Source organism: Galeopterus variegatus, unplaced genomic scaffold (assembly GCF_000696425.1).
Source record: "Galeopterus variegatus unplaced genomic scaffold, G_variegatus-3.0.2 Scaffold3039, whole genome shotgun sequence".
Classification (NCBI taxonomy): Eukaryota; Metazoa; Chordata; class Mammalia; order Dermoptera; family Cynocephalidae; genus Galeopterus; species Galeopterus variegatus.
Genome location: NW_007729150.1, coordinates 89,946 through 117,449, shown reverse-complemented (window position 1 = coordinate 117,449; position 27,504 = coordinate 89,946). Strand labels below are relative to the sequence as shown.

Genomic DNA, 27,504 nt, shown 5'->3' with positions numbered 1-27,504 from the left:
ACCTACCAGACGATTAGCATAAAACGAGACAGAAACGCACGCTCAGACACAAAAGCACGAGGACAGCGCCACCCAGCGGCACTAGGAAAGGCTGCTGTTTCATGCTAATCTCAGGGCGGCCTCAGTGGTTTCTCACGGCTCAAATCAGACTCCAGTAAAATGCCTTCCACCACACCGGGACATCTAAAATGGAATTTGAGCCTCCTCGGAGTCTAATAACTAAGCTTAGAGCAAATGCCATTTCACATTTTCTGGGTAGAGAATGTATGTTCTATGCAATATGTGGAACGTGTTTATACTTTAAAAAGAATTCGTTGTTAACCTAACATTCAAATTTAACTAGGCATCCTGTATTTTTATTTGCTAAATCTGGCAACCCTACACCTCCTATACTCTGAACGACCCCTGCTCCAAACTACCCACCCCCAGAAATAGGGATTCATTTCCATAACCAAGACTTTCAGTTCATTCCAAGGACAGACATCGTATCAGTGGCAAGTAAATCAGTCGGTAACCCCAGCAACCGGCAAGAAGAATCTCTGTTCCACGATGCAAAAGACAAGTGGGAGAGGGGGGGGTGCAGATGGTGGAACGGGGTCCCGATGGCCGGGTCATAAAATGGGAGCCCGAAACATCAGATGGGTGGAAGAGGATGCACACGAGATGAGCAATGGAGAAAGAAAAGGAGAAGGGGAAGGAACGACCCTTGCTTCTAGACAGTTCTACCTACTGAAGGGAGCTCCTGCCAGCCTCCGGACGGGCTGCTGTTTCTCCTAGTTGTGGCGCACGGTGTCACGGCGCTGGGGTCGGAAGCACTGCCCGGCCCAGAAAGCCGCAGCATGGCCGGCTGGCCACAGCCCAAGCAATCCTTTCTTTCCAAGGGGTTATTAGAGTGGGTTTGTGCTCCAGGTTTCTGAAGTGAACAGCCTCGCCGCTCTCTAAGGCAGCAGCCGGCTGTGTGCTGGGTTTTGGCTCGCCCCCTTCCACAGGCTCAGCGAGCACCGAGGCCTCGCACGCACCTTTGCAGTGAACCGCGATGGCCCCTTCGGTGTTCTCGCAGATGTTCAGGAACCTTCGCAGGATGTTGTCGCTGGGCGTGCTCCCGTCTATGAAGAACAGGTCGTAGTGCTCGAAGCCAGCGTCTGTGAAGCGCTTCGCCTCGTAGATCTTTTTGTTCAGCCTCACGACTGCAGTCACGTTATGCTTTTTGAAATAAGGAAAGTAGGCTTCAGGAGCGTGAAGAGGGTAACCTGAAGGGGGAAACGAGCAGTGAGCAAAAGGCACGCGTTTCATCTGACTTAACCCAGAACCACAAACCCCTCAACAGAGCTTAGGAGGAAGGAATGTTTCATGAGAGTAACATGTGGCCTTGAGCTCCTAAGAGCAGCAGTCTGCACATCTGTAAACACCATAGGAGGCTGAGAATCTCAACCTCTAGGACTCATAGCCTGGAAGCACACTCCTCCCACCCCCCAAACAAGAGCATTCTGAAGTGTCAACCGCTCACACTAGACCTGGAATGAGAATTGATTCTGTTCCCCCTCAAGCCTTATTCTCCACTTGACAAATACTTTTAAACTAGAGTTAAGCCTTTTTGGCCACATGTATAGTTTTAATCTATAGTATAATCCCTCACAAAAGCAATTAGTGATTATTAAGCACCTACTATGTAAAAGTCACAAGTGCATATACAGTAACTTTTTGTGGACTTTTTTTTGGGGGGTGGGGGGTGAAAAGATGCTCAGTCTCTAAATCTCTTCTATTTTCAGTGGCTCCATCATCCTGGGAGTATTCCTGGGAGCTACAGAATCTGCTTCACGACAGACCTAGTCTTGGCCATTCAGCCAAGGTGACTAATAGGGGCTTTGGCCATTGCAGGGGTGAGGGGACTGATTTCTCAGCACACTGATTACTACATCTGTAACCCACTCAGGGCTCAGTGCTTCACCGCAGAGCAGGTAAAAGAAAGGATCTCATTTGGAATTCATTCACGATGGTCAGCAGCAGCCAGCAGAGTGAACCAGACAGTTTCCTCACCATGTCCTTGGTTGTATTTCCTACAGCCGTGGATCCTGCTTATGCTGGTCATTTCCTATTTCCTCTCAACTCCAAGCCAACGCACTTGTATCTACTGCTCTGTTATGCTGGGGCTGGGGTCCGTATATTACATTTCCCAGACTACCTCTCTAGCTGGCGTTCTGTTAGTTTTAAAAACGGGAGGCACTAACAGGCAACCAGGGGAGGGAGATGGGACTTCTTTCTGTGCTCCTGCCAGCGTCACTGTGGCAGCAGAAGACAGGAGTGGCCAGAGCTCCCAGCTTAGTGTGGCACTCCCAGCACCAGCCTGCTACCCTCTTCAGCACCCAAATCCAAACACCGGCTGTGTGGCCTTCCCGTCAGAGAACAGAGCACCAGCCATCCGGCTCCTCCTCAGAGCTCCCAGGTTCTGGTAACTCCGCTTTGGTCCCTGCTGTCCTGCCAGCCTTAAAGGCACTAAGTTTTCTCCTGATATTCAGTTTCTTCTGAGTTGCCTTTTTACTTTTTAGTCTCCTTGGTAACAAATTCCTCATATTAAATTCCCTCTCTTTGAAATACCTAGTGTGGTTCCCATTTTCCTGCCTGGACCATGCTGATACACTCTCTTCTCATGAATCCTGCACATTTTCTAAGCCTAGTTCTCTACCTTCTCTTGAAGTCTGTGAGCTACCCAGCATATTCGAACAAATGCCTTCTTGGTTTAATTTACCAGACTTGGCTCTGCTGCCTGCAACCTAGAACCCTAACTGGTACATTAGGCCAAGGTCACACAAGGGATGGAGTCAAAGCTGGAAAACAGGCCCAACTACTCCACAGCCCAGATATACGATTTTCACAGGCCCTGCTGCTTTTGAGCAAACAGGTAATAAGTAACTTATGCATACACATGTAGAGAAAACACATGCTTTTCTACTTGCAAAAATCAAGCCTGTTTTTCTGGTTGGTTTATTTGCTCAAATTATTTCCCAGCAACAGAATTATAGCCTAAAGGGAGAAAGGACTATGGGTGGCATGAGGAAATAAGTTTTTCTATCATGTGAGGAATGGGAAGGAGAAGGACTCACAAACACTTGGGATGCCTTCCCTCGGTGTGACAGGCTGATGAGAGCTTCTGCCACTGGGTTCCTGGCATACCTTGTACCTCCATGCTGGCCACTGTCACCCAGTGTGCTAATGGCTGGCTTGATGTTCATCCCCTCCCCCCTGCAACCAAGGCTGTAAGAATCTCTCTTTTCATATATGAATTTCCATCAGGAGCAAATTGGCAATATAGCTAATATACCTAAACAGACTATTAAGAGAAACAATGCATATCTTTTGAGAAAAGAACACTGGACAGAACTGTCCAAATACAGCAACAAAACACTGAAATAATAACAGTAATGACAATAATCACACCTAAGAGTTGAGCACTTACTATGTGCAAGGCACTATGCTAAGTGCTTCATGTGGATTATCTCATTAAACCCTGAATTACTCAATTTCTGATACCTGAATAAAAGTTAACCGGCCCATGCACACACAACTAGTAAGGGACAGAGGCCAGCATTTGAACCCTGGCAGATTCCAACACCTGTGCTGGGGCTGATCTCGGCAAAGGCTCAACTTGATTCTACTCGTAAGGTCTCCAAATGAGAGAACATGATATGAACATTAGGAGCTGTACTTCCTAGAGCTGGTGATCAGGTTTTAAAAAATCCTTACAACTGTTTCAAATTAGCTACAACCAACAAACAATGAAAATATCCTATGACCTCTGAACAACTGTTTGTGGGTGTCATCAGTGTATTTGGATGTTTGAGGGGGAGGGGCGGGTTGGAGCAATGTGCAAGGCTCCCGGGGAGTTCTCCAGCCCACCCAGACCTGATGGATCATTCATCCCTCCCTTACTCCATGTGGCCACTAGATGGTGGCCCGGCATCAGTGAAGCAAAGCAGAGCCCCAGGGTTGAGCTGACCAAACACAGAGACACAATTTCAGAGCTAAGAGAGATTTTAAAATTCATCTCTTCCACTTCTCAGCCCCTCATTTTAAAGTTAAGACACTGAAGAACAGCAGAATCAAATGACTAGCAGACCCAATCTTATTAAAAGTAAAAACTGCAAAATGGGCAGGCACATGCAGGAAGACATAAAATACGTTGATTAGGCTTGTTAACGATAAAAATGTAATCATAATGTCTGCTATCCAATAAAAGCCTATTGTATGCCCAACACTGTGCATGGCACTTATAATATATCTCCGATCCTCACTAGATGCCTTCAGTGTGCATCATACTTCCCCTGTGTGGTATATACTAGAGAACTGATGCTCAAGTTCACACAGCTGGTAAGGGATGGAGCCAGGCTTCGACCTGCCCAGGCTCTTTACACAAAGCTTCTCCCATTAAATGAGCAGTATACAAAGTTATCTCTGTGTGTGTGTGTGTGTGTGTGTGTGTGTGTGTGTGTGTGTGTGTGTGTGTGTTTAAATAGAGGTGAGAATAACATTGCCACTTAGAGATATTTTTTGGAAGTTTGAAATCCAAAATATCTCTTTCATTTTACTGTTTTTATATTCATTTATCAATTCAAAACTGTTTAACAAAATGTAGGGCTCTTCTCTTCCCCACTGTCAAAACAGCATTAATCAAGACGGCTGAAAGAAACACCTAGTTGTTCTCTGTTGACACAGACACACACTTAAGACTCTTATAGTGATTCTGCCCAGATCCCAAGATTTCAGGGCTTCCTTTTGCTACATCCTAGCAACAGCTGTTTCACTGTTAGTTCCTTAAAAATCTCAGCTTTTCTACTAACAAACCCCTAAAATACGTTTCCTGATGAAACACAGGCTTTCTTAATTCAAGGGGAAACAAAAAAAGGAATGTATCAAGATTTCACTATAATTGAATTGTTTATTAATTTCATCACAAAATTCAAAGTTCAAAAAGTATTTACAAAGTTAAAGCCCTTTACAAAAAAAANCAATCCTTTCTTTCCAAGGGGTTATTAGAGTGGGTTTGTGCTCCAGGTTTCTGAAGTGAACAGCCTCGCCGCTCTCTAAGGCAGCAGCCGGCTGTGTGCTGGGTTTTGGCTCGCCCCCTTCCACAGGCTCAGCGAACACCGAGGCCTCGCACGCACCTTTGCAGTGAACCGCGATGGCCCCTTCGGTGTTCTCGCAGATGTTCAGGAACCTTCGCAGGATGTTGTCGCTGGGCGTGCTCCCGTCTATGAAGAACAGGTCGTAGTGCTCGAAGCCAGCGTCTGTGAAGCGCTTCGCCTCGTAGATCTTTTTGTTCAGCCTCACGACTGCAGTCACGTTATGCTTTTTGAAATAAGGAAAGTAGGCTTCAGGAGCGTGAAGAGGGTAACCTGAAGGGGGAAACGAGCAGTGAGCAAAAGGCACGCGTTTCATCTGACTTAACCCAGAACCACAAACCCCTCAACAGAGCTTAGGAGGAAGGAGTGTTTCATGAGAGTAACATGTGGCCTTGAGCTCCTAAGAGCAGCAGTCTGCACATCTGTAAACACCATAGGAGGCTCAGAATCTCAACCTCTAGGACTCATAGCCTGGAAGCACACTCCTCCCACCCCCCAAACAAGAGATGTTTCATGAGAGTAACATGTGGCCTTGAGCTCCTAAGAGCAGCAGTCTGCACATCTGTAAACACCATAGGAGGCTGAGAATCTCAACCTCTAGGACTCATAGCCTGGAAGCACACTCCTCCCACCCCCCAAACAAGAGCATTCTGAAGTGTCAACCGCTCACACTAGACCTGGAATGAGAATTGATTCTGTTCCCCCTCAAGCCTTATTCTCCACTTGACAAATACTTTTAAACTAGAGTTAAGCCTTTTTGGCCACATGTATAGTTTTAATCTATAGTATAATCCCTCACAAAAGCAATTAGTGATTATTAAGCACCTACTATGTAAAAGTCACAAGTGCATATACAGTAACTTTTTGTGGACTTTTTTTTGGGGGGTGGGGGGTGAAAAGATGCTCAGTCTCTAAATCTCTTCTATTTTCAGTGGCTCCATCATCCTGGGAGTATTCCTGGGAGCTACAGAATCTGCTTCACGACAGACCTAGTCTTGGCCATTCAGCCAAGGTGACTAATAGGGGCTTTGGCCATTGCAGGGGTGAGGGGACTGATTTCTCAGCACACTGATTACTACATCTGTAACCCACTCAGGGCTCAGTGCTTCACCGCAGAGCAGGTAAAAGAAAGGATCTCATTTGGAATTCATTCACGATGGTCAGCAGCAGCCAGCAGAGTGAACCAGACAGTTTCCTCACCATGTCCTTGGTTGTATTTCCTACAGCCGTGGATCCTGCTTATGCTGGTCATTTCCTATTTCCTCTCAACTCCAAGCCAACGCACTTGTATCTACTGCTCTGTTATGCTGGGGCTGGGGTCCGTATATTACATTTCCCAGACTACCTCTCTAGCTGGCGTTCTGTTAGTTTTAAAAACGGGAGGCACTAACAGGCAACCAGGGGAGGGAGATGGGACTTCTTTCTGTGCTCCTGCCAGCGTCACTGTGGCAGCAGAAGACAGGAGTGGCCAGAGCTCCCAGCTTAGTGTGGCACTCCCAGCACCAGCCTGCTACCCTCTTCAGCACCCAAATCCAAACACCGGCTGTGTGGCCTTCCCGTCAGAGAACAGAGCACCAGCCATCCGGCTCCTCCTCAGAGCTCCCAGGTTCTGGTAACTCCGCTTTGGTCCCTGCTGTCCTGCCAGCCTTAAAGGCACTAAGTTTTCTCCTGATATTCAGTTTCTTCTGAGTTGCCTTTTTACTTTTTAGTCTCCTTGGTAACAAATTCCTCATATTAAATTCCCTCTCTTTGAAATACCTAGTGTGGTTCCCATTTTCCTGCCTGGACCATGCTGATACACTCTCTTCTCATGAATCCTGCACATTTTCTAAGCCTAGTTCTCTACCTTCTCTTGAAGTCTGTGAGCTACCCAGCATATTCGAACAAATGCCTTCTTGGTTTAATTTACCAGACTTGGCTCTGCTGCCTGCAACCTAGAACCCTAACTGGTACATTAGGCCAAGGTCACACAAGGGATGGAGTCAAAGCTGGAAAACAGGCCCAACTACTCCACAGCCCAGATATACGATTTTCACAGGCCCTGCTGCTTTTGAGCAAACAGGTAATAAGTAACTTATGCATACACATGTAGAGAAAACACATGCTTTTCTACTTGCAAAAATCAAGCCTGTTTTTCTGGTTGGTTTATTTGCTCAAATTATTTCCCAGCAACAGAATTATAGCCTAAAGGGAGAAAGGACTATGGGTGGCATGAGGAAATAAGTTTTTCTATCATGTGAGGAATGGGAAGGAGAAGGACTCACAAACACTTGGGATGCCTTCCCTCGGTGTGACAGGCTGATGAGAGCTTCTGCCACTGGGTTCCTGGCATACCTTGTACCTCCATGCTGGCCACTGTCACCCAGTGTGCTAATGGCTGGCTTGATGTTCATCCCCTCCCCCCTGCAACCAAGGCTGTAAGAATCTCTCTTTTCATATATGAATTTCCATCAGGAGCAAATTGGCAATATAGCTAATATACCTAAACAGACTATTAAGAGAAACAATGCATATCTTTTGAGAAAAGAACACTGGACAGAACTGTCCAAATACAGCAACAAAACACTGAAATAATAACAGTAATGACAATAATCACACCTAAGAGTTGAGCACTTACTATGTGCAAGGCACTATGCTAAGTGCTTCATGTGGATTATCTCATTAAACCCTGAATTACTCAATTTCTGATACCTGAATAAAAGTTAACCGGCCCATGCACACACAACTAGTAAGGGACAGAGGCCAGCATTTGAACCCTGGCAGATTCCAACACCTGTGCTGGGGCTGATCTCGGCAAAGGCTCAACTTGATTCTACTCGTAAGGTCTCCAAATGAGAGAACATGATATGAACATTAGGAGCTGTACTTCCTAGAGCTGGTGATCAGGTTTTAAAAAATCCTTACAACTGTTTCAAATTAGCTACAACCAACAAACAATGAAAATATCCTATGACCTCTGAACAACTGTTTGTGGGTGTCATCAGTGTATTTGGATGTTTGAGGGGGAGGGGCGGGTTGGAGCAATGTGCAAGGCTCCCGGGGAGTTCTCCAGCCCACCCAGACCTGATGGATCATTCATCCCTCCCTTACTCCATGTGGCCACTAGATGGTGGCCCGGCATCAGTGAAGCAAAGCAGAGCCCCAGGGTTGAGCTGACCAAACACAGAGACACAATTTCAGAGCTAAGAGAGATTTTAAAATTCATCTCTTCCACTTCTCAGCCCCTCATTTTAAAGTTAAGACACTGAAGAACAGCAGAATCAAATGACTAGCAGACCCAATCTTATTAAAAGTAAAAACTGCAAAATGGGCAGGCACATGCAGGAAGACATAAAATACGTTGATTAGGCTTGTTAACGATAAAAATGTAATCATAATGTCTGCTATCCAATAAAAGCCTATTGTATGCCCAACACTGTGCATGGCACTTATAATATATCTCCGATCCTCACTAGATGCCTTCAGTGTGCATCATACTTCCCCTGATGTGGTACACTAGAGAACTGATGCTCAAGTTCACACAGCTGGTAAGGGATGGAGCCAGGCTTCGACCTGCATATATCTCCGATCCTCACTAGATGCCTTCAGTGTGCATCATACTTCCCCTGTGTGGTATATACTAGAGAACTGATGCTCAAGTTCACACAGCTGGTAAGGGATGGAGCCAGGCTTCGACCTGCCCAGGCTCTTTACACAAAGCTTCTCCCATTAAATGAGCAGTATACAAAGTTATCTGTGTGTGTGTGTGTGTGTGTGTGTGTGTGTGTGTATTTAAATAGAGGTGAGAATAACATTGCCACTTAGAGATATTTTTTGGAAGTTTGAAATCCAAAATATCTCTTTCATTTTACTGTTTTTATATTCATTTATCAATTCAAAATTGTTTAACAAAATGTAGGGCTCTTCTCTTCCCCACTGTCAAAACAGCATTCATCAAGATGGCTGAAAGAAACACCTAATTGTTCTCTGTTGACACAGACACACACTTAAGACTCTTATAGTGATTCTGCCCAGATCCCAAGATTTCAGGGCTTCCTTTTGCTACATCCTAGCAACAGCTGTTTCACTGTTAGTTCCTTAAAAATCTCAGCTTTTCTACTAACAAACCCCTAAAATACGTTTCCTGATGAAACACAGGCTTTCTTAATTCAAGGGGAAACAAAAAAAGGAATGTATCAAGATTTCACTATAATTGAATTGTTTATTAATTTCATCACAAAATTCAAAGTTCAAAAAGTATTTACAAAGTTAAAGCCCTTTACAAAAAAAAACACAGGGTGGGTTGGTTAGCTCAGCTGGTTACAGCATGGCCTTGTAACACCAAGGTCAAAGGGTTCAGTTCCCCTTACCAGCCAGCCACCAAAAAAAAAAAAAAACACGATGAAGCTTCTAGTGAATATCAGATTTTTAAATGGGAATTCCAGTAAAATATCAGTATTTTACCAATGTCATACTTCAATGAAATTGTTCTAGGCATTATAAAAGCTAAAAAGTATTAGGTAAGCAGCACTTTCAGACCTTTCTTCCTCAATCTGAGACAGCATAATATATACATAGAAAAAAAAGATGTATAGAGAGCAATATCTTAACAGTGACTATTTCTTGATTATATAATTTTTTAGAGTTTACCCTTCATCTATATTGCTTTAATTTTCTATAGTGAGCACATCCTGTGTGATAAAAAAGAAAACAGAATTTGGAATCAAAAGACCCAAAAGTCTGAATCCACATGCTGCCACTTACTGGCTGTATAAACCTGGGTAAGTTAGGTAACTCCTCTATATCTCCATCTTCTCTTCCATAAAACAACTTCCACCTACTCAAGAGGGTGGTTCTCACCATTAAATAGACGATGTGTGTACAAGAGGCTTAGCACCACCCTTGGCATGTAAGTAACTGGTGGCTATAATTCTTTCTCCATATGCAATACGGGACCAAAAAAACTATTCAGAGTTTTGGCAATTAAGAATTATTACACAAATTATATATATATATATATCCTTTAACCTAGTGATTCTACTTATAAGAATTTAGAGAAGAGACTAGAACTGCAAAAAGATTTATGAATATATATGCCAACCACAGCAACTTTTAAAAAGTGAAAAACCGTGAGCAACTTAAATCTCACTCAAAAATAAATTAAAATTATGGCACAGTCATATAGTGAAATAATATATAATGAGTCATGGAAAATGATAACGTGTATCTACATTTACTGCCATGGAAAGAAGTCTGTGATGTGTTAAGTGAAAAAAAAGTTGGCTATAAGACAATAATTATATATTATTCCATTTTTGTAAAAAAAAATACTTTTATAATGTATGTGTATATACACACGATGTTTACGAGGGGTCTTCAAAAATTCATGGAAAGATTCATATTATCTTTTAATTCCATTTTTCTACAAACATTTTGAAATACCACCATATATACATTGAGGGAGTTAAAATGTGAACAAGTAAAAACTACAGAGAAGCAGATGGAAGAGATAAAAATCGCCAGTAATCCCACCACCAACTATTAAAACTAATAAATGGGTAGAATTATAGATCACTTTTATGCTCTTTTTACTAGTTTATCTGCATTTTTCCCTTTTTAAAAAATAAGCATGTATTACCTATATAAAAATATTTTAAGTGACCTTTAAAATTATACCTCTCATCAACTCTTTAAGAAAACTCAGTAAAACACATGATTCCCAAATGGTAAAATTCTTTCAACTTTGCCAAACGAATACCCAACAACAAAGCCATTACTGAAACAATACACCTACTAAGATTTCCTGGGCCTGAGTCAGATAATTTTGCACAGAAGGTACAATCCTGTCTTGAAAGACCAACTATCGATAAGCAGTTTCCTCAGGTACTCAATATGTTTCTCCTAATAACCCAACATTGCAGAGGTTAACTAATCAATGTCTAGAGCAAAAAAGGTTCATTAACAAACTCATGAATGAGAAGATCTAAGTCTGGCTTCCCCACAGAGGTTTCCTGTTTGTTATCTTAACCCTTTAAACCTCAACTGCCTATCCCCAGAGGGAAACCATGATTTGGGCATTGTTCTCATCAGATATGTTACAGGCATGAGAAGATATGCATATTTGTGGAAAGTCAAACAAATAATCAAATCTAAATGCATGAATAACATTATACAAGAAACTAGATTGTAGAAAGAATAATTGATGATGATGATGATGATGAAAGAAGAATAAATCTAGACCAGGGAGTTCAAATCAGGTTCCCTCAGAGGACTAGTGTCCATCTCTATGACCAGATAGAAAGCAAAAATGGAGCTATTATGTTCACGGATAATATTTTTTTCAATTTTATGTACTTCTATAAAATTATTCTTTATCCTTTGATGTCTATCATTTCTTGTCTTTTAGGGAATGTTAACAGATGAAAGTAAAAATGATTCAGTAGAAAATAAGTCTTAGGGCTGGCCAGTTAGCTCAGTTGGTTAGAGTGCGGTGTCGTAACACCAGGGTTAGGGATTCAAATCCCCAGGCCGTCCAGCCCCCAAAAGAAAATAAAAGAAATAAAGAAGAAAATAAGTACCAATGGGAAAACTCACCTGGCTGATCATGTTCCATTCAAGAAGTCTAGTTTTTGTTGTGCTTTTATTATTTTCACTAAGTATGTCTGCTCATGGCTATATATATGCTGCAAATAAGTAGTTTAATTACTGTCAGCTAGAAAATTGTTCCTAGTTGTCACAATGGAACTAAATATATCAGTGTAGTAGTGGCAACATTTAGGAGCCCAGCTCTAGAATGAAGTACCAGTTCTGCCTATTACTATGTGGCCTTGGGCAAATTACCTGGAAATAAGCTTCAATTTCCTCCTCTGTAAAATGGAGATAATAGAATCTACATCTCACAGAGTGGTGCGAGCATTAAATGAGATAATGCTGTGATGAGCTAGTAACTAGCACATACTAAGTACTCAACAAATGACATCATCACTGTCATCATCACTATTTCTCAGCACAGTGTTCCCCAAAGAATACCCTGATGTGCAGCGCTCTACCACCAAATAAATCTGAGAACCACTGGCAGAATTCAGCAATCTGCTTATTGATCTCACAAGTTTGTTTCTCAGATTCTTCTTTAATAACTGGGGCAGGTGAAGTGAACATCCTATTTATCGCAATTTAAAAATTCATTAGTTTTAAAACAGTGATTATAGCTCCACCTACTGGAAGTATAATATTTAACACTCTAGTACTACTGTTCAATTTCTTAAATTATGAATAAATATTCTTTGGAGAATATTACCAAAGGAAATTATCTGAGGAAATTAAGAAATAAAAGAAGAACTAAAATAAAATTTGGGGTGGTAAAGGAAAGAAAAACCTACCATTTTCAATTTTGCTTTTAGGATGTGGTCCACTAAATGCTAAAAATTTTCCTGGAACAATCCAGTTGAAGTCACCATTTTCAACTCGCTGGCAGAATTTTGTGAGAAAAGAGAAGAAAAATATTTTATAATTCTTATACAATTTATGAAACCCTTACAAATAAAACTGCTTTCACTCTATTAGTACTAGACTAATTGAACATACATGAAGACAAAATAATATAGCTTAAAATCAAAATATGCATGATTCTCGAAATGCTATTATGAATTCAACCCACTTTAGAAAATGTCTATCTAGACTGTATAAAAAGTGCAGAAAATTGTAAGGTGGAAGTATATTGCTTAAAATAAGTTTGTCTCCTGGCCACTCAACAATGAAATGAAATAAAAACATACATTGCTTGCCCCAACGATAAATAAAGGGAGGTGAGATAAAATGGGAAATATAAGGACTTATACGAACATGGTAAACATACTTTAACAATGAAAAAACAGAAATATTCGGTTCATGATGAACACACTTCCAAATTTTTTGTTTTTATAGGCTGACATCTGTTATCAATGCTGATTTGTAGACTGGGAAACCACAGGAGGCAGATGTGAGGGATGGAGGCTCATTAAACCCTCAAGATCTGCCACAAACCAGAGTCAGCCAAAGTCTACTGCAGGGGCTGCAAACCCAAACAAGGGACAGGCAAGTGACATAAAGGCAGATGATCCTCAGCTCTAGCTAATTCGTCACCTTGCAGGAAAACTGAATGTGGCTAACCCACCAACTGTATTTTCATGTGAAATCTGTCCTTGAAAAGTTGACCATTTTAAATTAAGTTTTTAGGACCATGAAGATAAATAAAGCATACTGTGGGCTGACTTTGATCACCAGTTGTCAGCCTTTAGTCTACACACTCTAGAGACTCTCAGAAAAGGCTTGAAGACCAGGAAAGGGGCCAAGCACCTTCCCACCGCTCCATCATCTCTGTCCCTGTATGCCTCAGAACTCAAAGGACACTGGGCCAGGGCTAAAGGTTACCCAAGTTTTTACAGGTAATTGGGAGACATTTGTGAAATACATCACAAAATATCATATGTGAATCACCTCTTCACTTATGCCTTTTTCCACACCCCCTCCCCTGCCACCCCATCCTCAGAGGCAGGGAGGCAACACGTCCATGGCTATCCATAGAAAAGGTTCTCTCTCCATTATATGAAAGGACCCCAATGGTAGGAATCTGAGCCAAATACAGAGTCTGCACTCTACTATAAGAACTCAATAAGTATGTGTTAAGTAAACTGGAATAATACCATCAAGGAAATCTGGGGCCACTACTTTAGTTACTTATATTACCCATCACCACTTCTATGAACATCAGAACTTGGTTGTACAACTTCCATTTTTAAAATGCAGATGCTTCTTTTCAGCTATGAAAAGTTGTAAATAAAACTTTACATGACACCGTATAAATGTCTGAATTGCATTAATCTAATTGTAATAAACGTAGTATCTCCATAAAAGCCAAAGTATAATCTTAGAGACACTATGAGTATTATGAGTACATATGCCAAATTAAATCTCAAGCACAGCTATTTATAACAATTTCAATTAAAAACCTAATACACAACACTTTTTGGCAATTAAGCATTTGCTTGTTTAAATAAAACAGTCTCAAATTAATGATCCAATATCCCTCTCTAGTAATTATTAAGCTTTCACACTATTTAAAAGTACAAGAATAACGATATGTTCTAATCATCAAAAGACTAACACCAATTCTTTACAAACAGAAGAAAATAAGTTTCTATGCTCACTACTTCTGCATCATTGACCACCAAGTAGGCTAGATAAATATATTGATATATATCTGTTTATTTGGATTATAGACATCCATTTGGTTAAATAGTAATCTTTCATAATCAATCACATGGAGAGAAATAATGGTCTCGCTAAGATATATTCACTCTCAGAACCAAAAGAATATGTTTGCAAATCTTCCTACCCAAAAAAGATAAATATTAGAGAATATTGTGCTACATTCAGCAGTTTGAATAAGGTTGACAGGGTAAACAAAGAGATTTATGTCTTACATCTGAATCTGAAAAAAATTAATAAGAAAGTTACAGCTTTCAGCTGACCTAATATAACATAAGTTTACTTTGGCAATCTTCCAAAATTAATGTCTGAGCTTTCTTTCATTATGAAATGTCAATATTTATCAATAATAGAATATTCTAAATGACACAAATTGGTTTTTCTAATTAAACACACACACACACACACACACACACACACTCTTCAAAGAAATCTGATCAGACAGGAACTTAAGGTACTTTCCAACTCTATAACATTTTATAAACAAACATCTAAGCAAGGATGAGGAAAGAATACAATTTAAGCTCTTCTCATCTAATGCCTACTACTTACCAAATACTGTGTGGAAAACTACAGATGTTCTTCATTATAAGAAAACCCCAAAATAAAAATTTGAATTCCTGAAACTGATATAATTAGGTGCCATTATTCACTTTACTATAGGATTCCTCAGTCCAACAAAGATTCACCAGTTTTCTTTTGAATTGCTAACTCTCTGGTGCATTTAAAATATATTTTTAAAAGCATGAATATTTACACCTTCTAAGAAGTACAACTGTACTTCTGTTATAAGGGTCACAAATATATTTTTCAGTCCACTAAAAAATATTTGATCTTTTCACCATTGTAATAAACGTACAAAAAAATGGAAAGGGTAGTCCTTGAGATTGATAATTTCAAGACTTTACCGACAGATGTATTTTCTAAGACAACAAGGAAAAACCATTTTGAAGCACAATTCAACATTTGCTGAGCCTTTATTATATATCAATAACCATAACTTGTTGTCACACATAAAATAATAAAAAGCATTCTCTCTATGCTTTTAAGGAGTCCGAAGTCAAGTAAGAACGACAAATAATAGTAATAATAATAGCAGCAAACATACATATAGCACTGACCCTGTGCTAGGCACTATTGTTTCCATGCAACTCATTTAATCCTCACAGCAACCCTATGAGGTGGTGCTATTATCTTCTCCATTTTACCCATTAAAGAAAAAGTTGCATTAAATTTTTATATGTGCTATATAAGAGAAGTATATACAAGGTATAACGGTGGCACAAAGACTATTTTAGAAATGAAGAAGATACAACTACAATGTCTTGGCTGGCCATTTAACTCAGTTGTTTAGAGCACGGCACTGATAACACCAAGGTCCAGGGTTCAAATTCTGTACCGCGCAGCTGCTAAAAAAAAAAAAAAGAACCACAACGTCTTTTTAAAATTCAATTAAAAGTACCTTCTTTATATTTCCCTAATTTCTAAAACAATAAAATAGTATTGACAGTATAGTTGTATTACATAAATGCAAATATGCTATAAAGATTGGCATTTTATGAGCTTAAAGTAAATATTTGAATTATTTGGTTTAAATTAAGTTGCCATTCCATTTGGCTTTAAATAATAAACTCTAGATTATTAATTTAGATTTGCTTTTGTAAGAGACAATGTGGTTGAGGAAAAGAGGAGTGTCCCATATGGATGATTGCTTCGCCTCTGCTAGCAAGAAAAGTGGTTCTCATAGAAGGACAGAGTAGAATAATGGTTACCAGAGGCTGGGATGGGAAGGGAAGTGGGAAGTAGGGAGGGAAAAAGGTGGATTAAAGGGTACAAAGTTACAGGTAGATAGCAAGAATAAGTTCTGGTGTTCTAGGCTGACTATAGCTGATAATATTACATTGTATATTTCTAAACAGCTAGAAAAGAGGGTCTTGAATGTAATCACCACAAAGAAAAGATAAATGTTTAGGTGAAAAATATGCTGCCTACGCTAAGGGAATCCTTGTACAATATATGCATGTATTGAAACAACGCACTGTGCCCCCACCGATATGTACAATTAAAAGTAAATTTTTTTTTAAAAAATGCCAGGCATGTTTGCAGATGCCTTTCCAGTGCTCAAAACAAGAACATCTGGGGTGAGCAGCACATACATGTTTGCTGCAACTTGGCAACAGGCATGCTCAGTCTTGGAAAGTGTGTATACCCAGAAATCATGAGGCCCTGAAGACAGCAGTATACTGGGGGGAGGCGCACACATGGGGGGAAACGGAAGACAAAGGACTTGCAAGGGAGACTGAGAAAAATGGGCAGAGACGGAAGGAGAAATGCAAGAGACAGCACCTTACAAGTTAAGGAAGGAAAGCGAGTTTCCAGAATTAGAGAGTAGTCACAGAGGAAATCAAGAAGGAAGAAGACTAAGCCCAGCCACTTGGTTTTGGTAACTCTCAGGAACATTTTCAGCAGAGTTGTGATGGTAGAGGCCAGACCATAATTAGTTACAGAGTCGAGATTGCTCTTTTAAGAAGTTTGGAGGTAAAAGAAAGGATAGAATCCAAAGAATAATTAAAAAGGAGAAAGAAAAATCACTTAGGACAGGGTAGACCTGAAAACATTTTATGGACTTAACAGACATGCTCCTTAAACCAGCAATGGGTGTACCGTATCAGTAGATGTGGAAACACTGGGTCCCTCCTATTTAGCAGTTGCAGTGGCCAGAAAGGAATTTTGCTTCCTGAAACTTGTGGCCTTTTAGTGGGGTAATTAATTCTGGCTCCAGGGGAATGCTTGTAATTCTTGTAATAGTCAAATCGCTATGTGGAAACACTGGGTCCCTCCTATTTAGCAGTTGCAGTGGCCAGAAAGGAATTTTGCTTCCTGAAACTTGTGGCCTTTGAGTGGGGTAATTAATTCTGGCTCCAGGGGAATGCTTGTAATTCTTGTAATAGTCAAATCGCTGTGGGAGGCACACCTCCATAATTGTTCCAGGTGGTGAAGACATGCCCACATACCTGCTTTCCAGGGCTTCCTTGATCCCAGGCCTGTGGTGGGAATTCACAATTACAGTGGCAGGAATTCCCATTTTTCCAGTTCCAGAATTCATGAATAAGTAAAGAAGGCAAACCAAGCAGCATCCAGATTACATTCTAGTCTGCTGTACAAATTCAAATCCAAAGCAAAGTGCTGACAGATGATACTTCCAGTTTTCAACAATATCGACTCCTTCCTGCTGTTGACCTGAGGTGACTTGTGGAGAGATGGGAGACCTAACAAACTGTGCTAGTTCTCAAGGTTCATGCTAAAGGGCACCACCTGGTCTACACCACCTGGTCAATCTGACAATCTACTTATGCAATGGAGGATGACACGGTCAACTTGGAGACAATCCCTGGTCATATATTAAACTAAAATAATGTTACATGCAAACCAGATCTTGGATTACAATATCCAGCAATCTGTGTTGCAAATAACCAATTTAAGAAAAAAACTTCACTCACAGCATAGATTAGCTGGTGATAAAACAAAGAAACATCATTTCAGGAAGTTGCCTACCACAGTAATATTTGTACCCTGAAGTTAACTAATCAAAATGGATTCTTAATTAACATGTCCTACTCACTTTCCACTGAAAACAGATCATATAGAAAAAAAATCTTGAAATATACTTTACTCTTGTTTTTAGTATTCATTCACTTGTTTATTCATTAGTTCTTTCTCATTCCACAAACATTTAATGACAGCCACTAGGAGCCTACCGTGCTACTAGGTGTGAAAGTTGACAAAATCACTTTCTGTCAGATCCAGACAAAACAGCCAGGAAAGGCACGAAGTTGGGGGGGGCGGTGGATTATGCTTGTCTGAGATAAGGACTGTTTCTACAAACTTGTCTAAAACCCACGAGAAATCCTTTCACATCCTTCACACATCTCTTACTTTGCACATACACACGTTTGTGACAAAGTTTATCACTAGACATTCTTTAGAACTACAGTTAATTCAGATAAGATGCTCGGAGAAGAAACTGCCAGTCGTGGCATCTCAACCAATGAACTGATGACAAATCTGACTCTGAGCCTCCAAACCAATGAATTCTGTTTCCAAGCAGCTTACATGAACCTCTTTCCTTCTTGCCAATCAAAGCTTTAGCTTATTACCCTTCCCTCACCGAACGCGTTTATGGCTTGCCATGGTATGCATTCCGGATTATAATCCTATTTTCTATTCCCAAATAAACCCAAGATATTTGGAGATACTTTTCACTAATGTGTTTTTTCCAGGTTAACATAGGTTACTTATTCAAACAAAGATGAATAAGTCTAACTTCCTGCCCGCAAGTACCCACAGAGTGCAGGGAAGACACAGATGCGCACACGGGTACCATGCAACGTTGCGTTAAAAGAGCTTCCACAGGCTGAGAATTATTTCACAGTCAGCCGTGTAAATGCCGTGGACTGGAAAGAAGGGATCTCAGGCAGGAGGAGAAAGAATATGTCCAAAGGCACAGAAGCAAGAAGAAGAGCCGCCATCAGGGAAATCGCGTGGATTTGGGTCTGAGCAGGGAGTGGAAAAGACGAGAGTGGAGTGGAAGGAAAAGCCCATGTCAAGGAGGACGTTTGTGCTGTATTTTCCTCCACACTTTTAGTCAGTGTGGAGCCCCTGAAGGACTTAAAATAGGGCAGTGATATAATCAGACTTAATTTTTAAAACATATACTCTGATCGTAATGTGAACACTTCATCAGAGGCCCAAGATTCAAGAAGGACCAATCTCAGGCATCCAGAATAGACCAATGCTTTCTCCCAAGCAGACCCCAGATGGGCTGCCTTGTAATGTGGATAGAATAACGTGAAATCACTTTCTAGAAGATCAATGCTCTTTGCCCAAAAGAGCATCCTTTAGGTGAAGATAGCAATAATGATGACCTGTGAATTGCTGGAATGTCTCAAGAGCAAAACACTCCTCATTCTGCCTGTTCATGAATCCGTGAGAAATTCTGCCCAGACAACTAATTTGATAATCATGGAGATGGTGGCTCGTGGCAAGAGTCAAACATGATAACTTCTGCAGAATGAGGTAGTAGAATATATAGATTACGTAGTATCAGGAGACAAGAGCAAAGGCTCCAACCCTACCCACAAAGAGAGGAAATGACAGGTAGCCAGCCTCCTGGGGGGACAAACGGGGGAGGGGGCACTAGCAAATATACTGAGCACACAAGAGGCACTTCGTGTCTGTCTGATAAACAAACTGAAAAGCTGTAAGGTTGAGGCCATAAGGAGTGTAATGTGGCTTCCTGACTCACATAACAAATGTTTATGTGTACATCATTATTTCTTTAAAATGAAGTTTCCTAACCAGTATGACCAAAATGTAGTTGCCTGGGCAGAGACAGGACAGCCAGAGTCCCCAGGCCAGTCGTCAACAGCTGTGAGCCATGATCATAGCAGGTTAAACAAATATTATCATTTTCTCTCTGTGCCATGATAAGAGAAACAAAAGCAAGCCCTGCGCAGTGACTCCGCTCTCTGTAGGCAGTAACTGGTCATCGGGCAAGCAGGAGCCAAGTGCAGCTCTAATTCTGTCAAGGTTTGGCCCAGGTTTGTCTGTGTGCGAAAGCACAGGGTCAAGTAATAGCTTGATATTCTGGAAGATATCCTAATGCTGACTAAACTACTTTATAGAAAGCATTTTTTTCCCCACAAAAAAGGAATGATTATGGGGGAGGGGGGTGGAGAAGTCAAAGTAATTTCGCCATTTTGAAGTAGTTTGTGAACTTTAAGCTTCACCTAACCTCCAAAAGGGTATTCAAGGCAGCTCCTTGAAACTGCATAAGCCAAATTCCATATGGGGTGATAAATGTAAGCCACAGTGATGAAGCAACCCTACATGTTGCCATGAAGCACCATTTCTCTACATTTCTTTCCTCACCCGTAATTAAGAACAGGGTACTACTGAGACAAAATAGGGCTAGGCCTGTGAACCACACTGACTCCATTTTCCCTGCAGAGGATATTTTGTTATTTTTCCACTCCTCAGTCATGAGACTCCCAATGCACATGATTACCCCACGACCTGCCCTGATAAAAAAAACTGAGATAAGATATTCACTGAATTGTAAAACCCTTCCCCAAGGCTTGTTTCTTGTAATTATAAAAATTAAGTTATAGATTAACCTTAAGACCCCTTTAGAAGTTCCCCCATTCACAAAACTTCAAGGTGACTGCTACAATGACCCTACTCCAGTGAGGGTAATAAACACCACCACCATCTTGGACCTACTGAGAAGGTGCAAGGACCAAAGCCCCAACTGAGCATGCACCCATGATGCAACCAGGAAGAACAGAAAGGACCACCTCCAGAGGTGCGGAATGATGACACTGGCCTGCACCTCTTAACCCCTTTCACTGAGGACCCCGAGCAGCTCCCTCTAGCTGCCTATACAGCTTTCCTGTAGCTACCCACCTCATGCATAAGTCTATCTCCTCTTTTAATAAAGTGTCGCTTGCTTCACTGCTGGGTGCACTGTTCATTTCTATGACTTTGGGACCCAAGAACCTAATTCAGTAACACTACTACAGGATAACATTTTCTCTATGTTTTTTGGTAAGTTCATCTGTATATGGCCAGCATAGGGACATCATCAAAAATGGCAAGCTTCCTGATAAACAGTGGAAAGCCCCTCAGGGAAAACAAAAATACCAAAATAAAGATAACTTCAAATTCTCTCCAATGAATAATACTGCTTAAGAGTAGCACCATTAATGATCAATAGTGTTTAGGCAAGGCCTTGTTTGGTAAGGACAGTTATCCCCCACAAAAAAATAGACAAAAAGTTGACTGAAGGCAGACTGTATGTGGGTGTTACTTCAAGGTCTTATGAGCAGAACATTGTCCTACACCAGCACTAACCACTATACTTTACTACTGAAGAGCAAACAGTTCTTCATGTACCTACAGGTACATAATTTGATTGAATACTCAATCTCTTTCATTTAAATTATTTCTCCCTAGGGAAAAAGGTCTATATTTTTCTGGACTGATCAATGGTTGTGTTTCAAAGGAGTGACTGCACTCTCTGTTCTCAAGTTCTTTGAGAATACCTTAAGAAACCTGATGGAAAAGTACGAATGTCTGACACTGATTCCTAGAGCAGGCTTTTGAACCACCACCTTACAGTGACTTTTCTGGACCTTCACAGCATATCTGCCAGAATTATATCTATTTGATCAGTGCAAATGTGAAGAACTGCACAGTTCCACAACAGCTTGGCAAAGGACCTGGAAAGACCACATTTCAAAAGATACTTTTGCAAGATGGAAGCCAATCCTGGTATTGTTTATCAATACTTAATACAATGGACCATTTGCAAGTCACATGAAAATAAAGTAAGAGCTTAAGATATCTTCAAACCTTCTAAATATGACAAGGCCTTGAAATTAACTATGTGAACAATTAGATCACGTGAAGCAAGGAGATATAACCTGTTCTGCATCTCCTCAGCTTCACGTCACACTGATGGACCATGATCATATATTGGCAAACCTGTCCTTGTAAAATCTGTACTCTAGCTACATATGGCTACTGTGAACCTGAAATGTGGCTAGTCCAAATTAAGATATGTCATCATATAAACTACACATTGGGTTTTGAAGGCTTAATTTTTTTAAAAATGTAAAATACCTCATTAATAATGTTTACATTGTTTACGTGTTGAAATAATATTTTGGATATATTACATTAAGTAAAATGTATTATTGAAATTAATTTCATCTTTTTTTTTCTTTTTGTAAATGTGGCTACTAGAATACAGTCACACTCCATGTAAGGACATTTCAGTCAATGACAGATTGCATGCATATGCAATGGTAGTCCCATAAGACTATATGACTCTACCACATAGCCTAGGTGTATAGTAGGCCCTACTATCTAGGTTTATATAAATACACTCTACGATGTTCACACAATGACGAAATCACCTAATGACACATTTCTCAGAGCACTGTGACACATGACTGTATTTAAAATATACATACAGAACTCCCATTAGAGTTCTGTTGGACAGCACTGCTTCAAGCCTTTGAATTGCAGGAGGAAGATGGATATAACCTTTTACAGAATGAGTGGAGGTTTATCTGCAGATTTTATACTACAAGCATTTTCCACATTCTGCTGATCTTGTCATTAGCAGCATTTTTAAGTAGAATTCGTGTCATAATATTCCCCTTTAATCTCACATAGAGATGCAGGCTCATTGATTTAGCCTTGCCCTTGAGCCATTTATATATTAAATGTAGTTTAGTAAAGAAGAGCCTTTGAAAAGCTTCATCCTGAACATCCCCTAATCATCTGAGACTTACATTCTCAGAAGTTGCTGTCAACAATAAAATTTTATGTTAAAAACTACAATATCTTCATTGGAATATTGACTTTGTTCAAGCTAATGAGATGTACGAATTCAGCTATTCCACAAGTTCACGAAATGTCCAACATCACTAGAGCAGGACAAACAGTGAGAGAAGTTATAACAGGGAATGAAGGACTCACAGACTGTCGGAAAAGAGCTCCTTTATTTATTCACTTATTCGTTAAGCAAACATTTATGAAATGCCTACCCCCTGTCAATCACACCTGTATTTGTGGTTTTCTATTTTACAGGCTTTATGACAGAATAGAAACATCATTCCCAAAAAGGAAGTTGTATGACAGAAAACTTTTCATATGTTCACCAAAACTGACCGGTCTCCCATTACCTGGCTAGTAGTGCTTGTTAATTCAGGTGAAGGTATGACCACATTCTTTCCAAATGTTTGGTTGGTTGGTTTGCAAGAATAAAATTGTACTGTTTGCTTCAGGTTTTTCAGTAACTTTTTCAACTAACCCTCAACATCACCATTAAAGTTTTTAAAAAAGAGAGAGAAAAGAAGGAATAAGTAAAATGTCCACTATTTTTTTCTCTTTGTCGTAGTGTTTGGTCCTTCCCCTCCCTCTCTATCCCTCACCCCTGACCTCTCCTTTAACTGAAATGGCTTTCTTCACGTGTTTGTGTTTGGCCATGTATTTTTCTTCACGTTCATATACATGGGGCAGAGATCCAGGTTTTGGGGGGGCCTGAAACGTACCTAACTTGGGGTCCACTTTAAGAATACAAAATTATTAATATAAAATTAAGTATACGACCTTAAAAGGTGCCCATGCAAGTGGGGAGTCTCTAAAATGTAAGCTTCATTAGTTTCCAAGTAAATCACTGTTCCTCATATAATACAACTATATGCATCTACGTATGAGATGGGCAGTGTCTTGTTATTGTTTGTTTTATAAAAAAGATTCTAAGTACTCCTCTGTATCTTTTCAACAATACATTATAGAAATCATCCCAAGACCAGTAGTATAGCTCAATTCATTTTTTAAATAACTATGTAACATCCCATGATGTATACAAGCCTGTACCACAGGTTATCCAACCTTCTCCCTTATAAGTGCATATTCCCTTTATTTCTCGTTTTCTGGGGTTTTTTGAGGGGAGAAGAAGTTCTCTCGCCAGTACTTAAAATGCCACAAAAAACAATGTATGCTTTTTAAAAAAAAAAAGAACAGTCTTTAGGGATTTTTAATAAATTGCGCTAATTTTATTAATTTTGGGAGAAGTAGCAATTTTATGATGTAGACTTTCTACTCAAGAACACGGTATGTGTTTTTCCATTTGGTCACAGCCCATCCATAGGGAATATGCAATCTAATAAGGAAAATAAATGCTGCATGCAAATATAAATCACCATGATATAAGAAAAATGGAAGGTACAAATTGCATCACATGAAATTGAGAGGGAGGGAATGCTCCAGAGGTGAGACCTGATCTGCATAGGGGAAAGGTTAAAGGAGAGAGGGTCTGGGGAAAAGCAAGCTCAGCCAGGGCACAGAGACATTCAAGAAACAGTGAATAAACAGCTCAGAGGGGCTGGACCACACAGTGTGTACTGTGAAGAAACAGGAGATAAGGCTAGAGGGTAGGCTGGAGCTCGTCACAGCTAAGAATGCTAGGACAGTGGCGTTTATCCTCATTTCAGTTTGGGCCAAGAACAAGAGGAAAGCTCTGTTTTAAGACAACTCAGTAAGGTGTGTGCAAGAAGGCCTGGGAGGAGAAGAGCCAGCAGTCTGTTAGACAGTGGTCCATGGGAGATGTGAGACCTGAGGCAGAGGGAAGGAAGTGGGAGCAGAGAGGAGAGGAGAGAGATCACACATCCTGTGGCACCAACAACAGGAATTCAAATACTCACTAGGTTAGGGAGGAAAAAAAGAGATGCTTCTAGTCTTAAGCCTGGGTGAACAGCAGAATGGTGACGTCATTAACACAGATGAACAAAGCAGAAGACCGTGTTTGGGTAAAAGATGGCCAGTTTCTTTTCAGATATCTTAAATTTAACATGTAAGCAGGATATCCAAATAGACATACCCTGGACTAGAAATCAAAATGTGAGGGCTGCCCTCGTCTTATTAAGGATACTGACAAATTTTACTACTCCTCTGAAGAAACCCAACAAATGAGCTCACTTTCACAGAATGTTCTACAGGCTTCTCATCCTTCAAGAAAAGTTCACTACTTCTACCTAGCTCCTCCTTATCCTACTCAGGAAGTGTTCTTCAGAACATGTCTCTTTATTGCACAACCTAGCTTGAATAGCCTCGCCTAAACCCTGCGTAGCTGTGCAGGAAAGACATTCGAAAGCTTTGTAAAGGTGCTATGGGGAAAAAGTTCAGCCAACAATTAGAACTGAGTAAATTCATCCATATTTCAAAATAATATTTATATGGTCAAAAATATCATAAGGCACCAATCCAGTTTTGTTTTAGATAAAACCAAAATTTTAAAATAAAAATAACTTATAATTTCACTACCAAACCATACTTTGAAATTACTTTTTCTTATAAACTCAAGGTGCAAAGGGGTTGTCCATAAAGGTTTGATAAGAGAACATATAGAGATACGGCATTTTCCCAAACTAAAATTTTGGTAACTCCTAGTTCAAAGGAAATAACCAAAGCTGAAAGGACAAAACTAACAACTATAGAAAACCGTGGAATGCTTTTATTTAGCAGCCACTCAATTCTGAAAACCTGACTGTGAAAGGGAAGACAAAAAATTTAAATAACATGAAATTATGTTCTGCAAAAAAATTAAATGTACAAACCTCATAGTGTTCATATTCATCCACATCAAATGTTTCAAAGTCAAAAAATCCATGTTGTAATCCCTAAAAGCAGAATTTGAATTAGTTTTTCCACACTAAATTGATAAATGCTGCTTGTCACTTCTAGAACTCCTATTCACAAAATGATCCTTACTGACCTGGAAGAGAAAGCTTGAAACTTTTGATTTTTAATGCATATCTAGAAATCATTTTATAATTCTAGTAATTTTGCTTTAAGACTGTCTTAGAAGTAGAACTAAACACTTAGAATAATGAAATATGTCCCAGAAAAGGTGCCTCTTGAGTTAGTTTACACTAGTTTATATGTAAAATTCACTATATATATATATATATATATATATATATAAAATGGAACATAGCAAATTTGTGGTTAAAATCTGCTGGAAACCGTACCTAACTATGACAGAATATATCATAGTGATTAACTTCTCAAATAGAAGAAGAAAAATAAATTATTCTTAGAAGGTTTTGTTTTCCTTTTATCACAATAAGATCAAAAAAGGGCATTTTTATTTAATAGGCCCTTATTCCTAAACTCTACCTTGGGAGAATTGGTTTCGTGGTGATAGTTTCTGACAGACTAACAGTGTACTTGACTGCTCTTACAATTTAGAAGGAAGAACTGGTATTTTTAACAACACAAAGGGTAACTTCATATTACTTTTGGTAACTAATGACTTAGAAATCTTAAAATCTAGCTTACTCAGATCTAATATTTTAAGGAGGACAAAGAATCTCTTACATTATAAACCGTGAAGCTATACAGGTTACAGTAGAATATAAAACCACCAGTACATTTAAAAGTTACATGATCAAGTCATTAAAAATAGAAAAAGAAACTAGTAAGCCAAGCTCCAGTACATCGATCTGTGAAAATGGTTTGGGGACCACTGTTTTTTTCAAAAGTGAAACGTGGACCACCTGCATCAGAAACACTTAGGGTAACTTATATTAAAAAACAGATTCCTAGACCCCATCCCAGAGTTATTAAGTCGGCAACTCTACGGATGGGGCCCAGGATCAGCATCTTTGATATGCCTTCCTAAGTGATTGTTATAAATGCTAAATTCTGACAGCACTGGCTTAGGCAATCCCTACAGAGTAAACAGAACAAGTTATTTAAATTATTTCAACTTTAAGAAAGCAACTTATTTCATCCCCACACACCATTCCTAAGAAAACCAAGAAAAATATACTCTGAATGATCCATTTTTCTTTCTTTCTCTTTATTTTTAAAGTGTGTGTTTGTGTCTCTTTGTATTCACATAATACATAAACTAAGCATATGACAATGTCAATACCTCAAAATCTGAAAAATATACTCTCTAAACAGTCAAAAATGTGGCTGTACTTTGTATACACTCTTAGAAGGGTCCTCATTGCCACAAAAATACCCCAGCACATGACATCTTATGTGAGATGGTGTACATCCACACAATGTGTCTCAGTTGCTTAAAGACATGTGGAACAATCTATCGGATCCTCTAAAATCTCATCCATATTTGGGTAAATGCCAACATCTTATGAAAGAAAAGTTTACAGAAGACTTTATTCATGAACAAAGTCACACCTTTCCTCTACATCAGGAAGGATGTCATAAATTTCTAAATCAAGTTTTACAGTTACCATAATAACAAGGATATTCCAATGTAAACTCTTTCTGAATTTTATAAATGTTATAAAAGAAATGGCTTGTACCAGGTGGTAGGAAAGACAAAACTAATAGTAATAGTGACAATAAATAAATCACTTTTTTCCATCAGGCATATTTTCTAAATGCTATAATTATGAATTATATTTTGGTAATATCTCCATAAAAGTTCTTAACTGTTAATACCGGGAGTTCATTTTGGTGATATTGCTTGCAAGGGTGGGCTAGAGTATCTTCATAGTTTTTTAAGTGGAAAAAAAAAAAAAAAAAAATATAAATATATATATATATATATATATTT

General features: G+C 39.6%; 1 protein-coding gene across 1 annotated transcript in view; it reads right to left on the bottom strand.

Annotated features, from left to right (window-relative positions):
• Window positions 1-27,504, bottom strand: part of CDC14A (cell division cycle 14A) — a 147,132-nt gene that overhangs the window by 34,837 nt on the left and 84,791 nt on the right. Inside the window, exons 7-9 of the mRNA XM_008583784.1 lie at window positions 25,532-25,594; window positions 12,476-12,563; window positions 5,160-5,390 (exon numbers count right to left, since the gene is read on the bottom strand). Of these exons, the coding sequence (XP_008582006.1) occupies window positions 5,160-5,390; window positions 12,476-12,563; window positions 25,532-25,594 (382 nt within the window). The remainder of the gene's footprint in view (window positions 1-5,159; window positions 5,391-12,475; window positions 12,564-25,531; window positions 25,595-27,504) is intronic.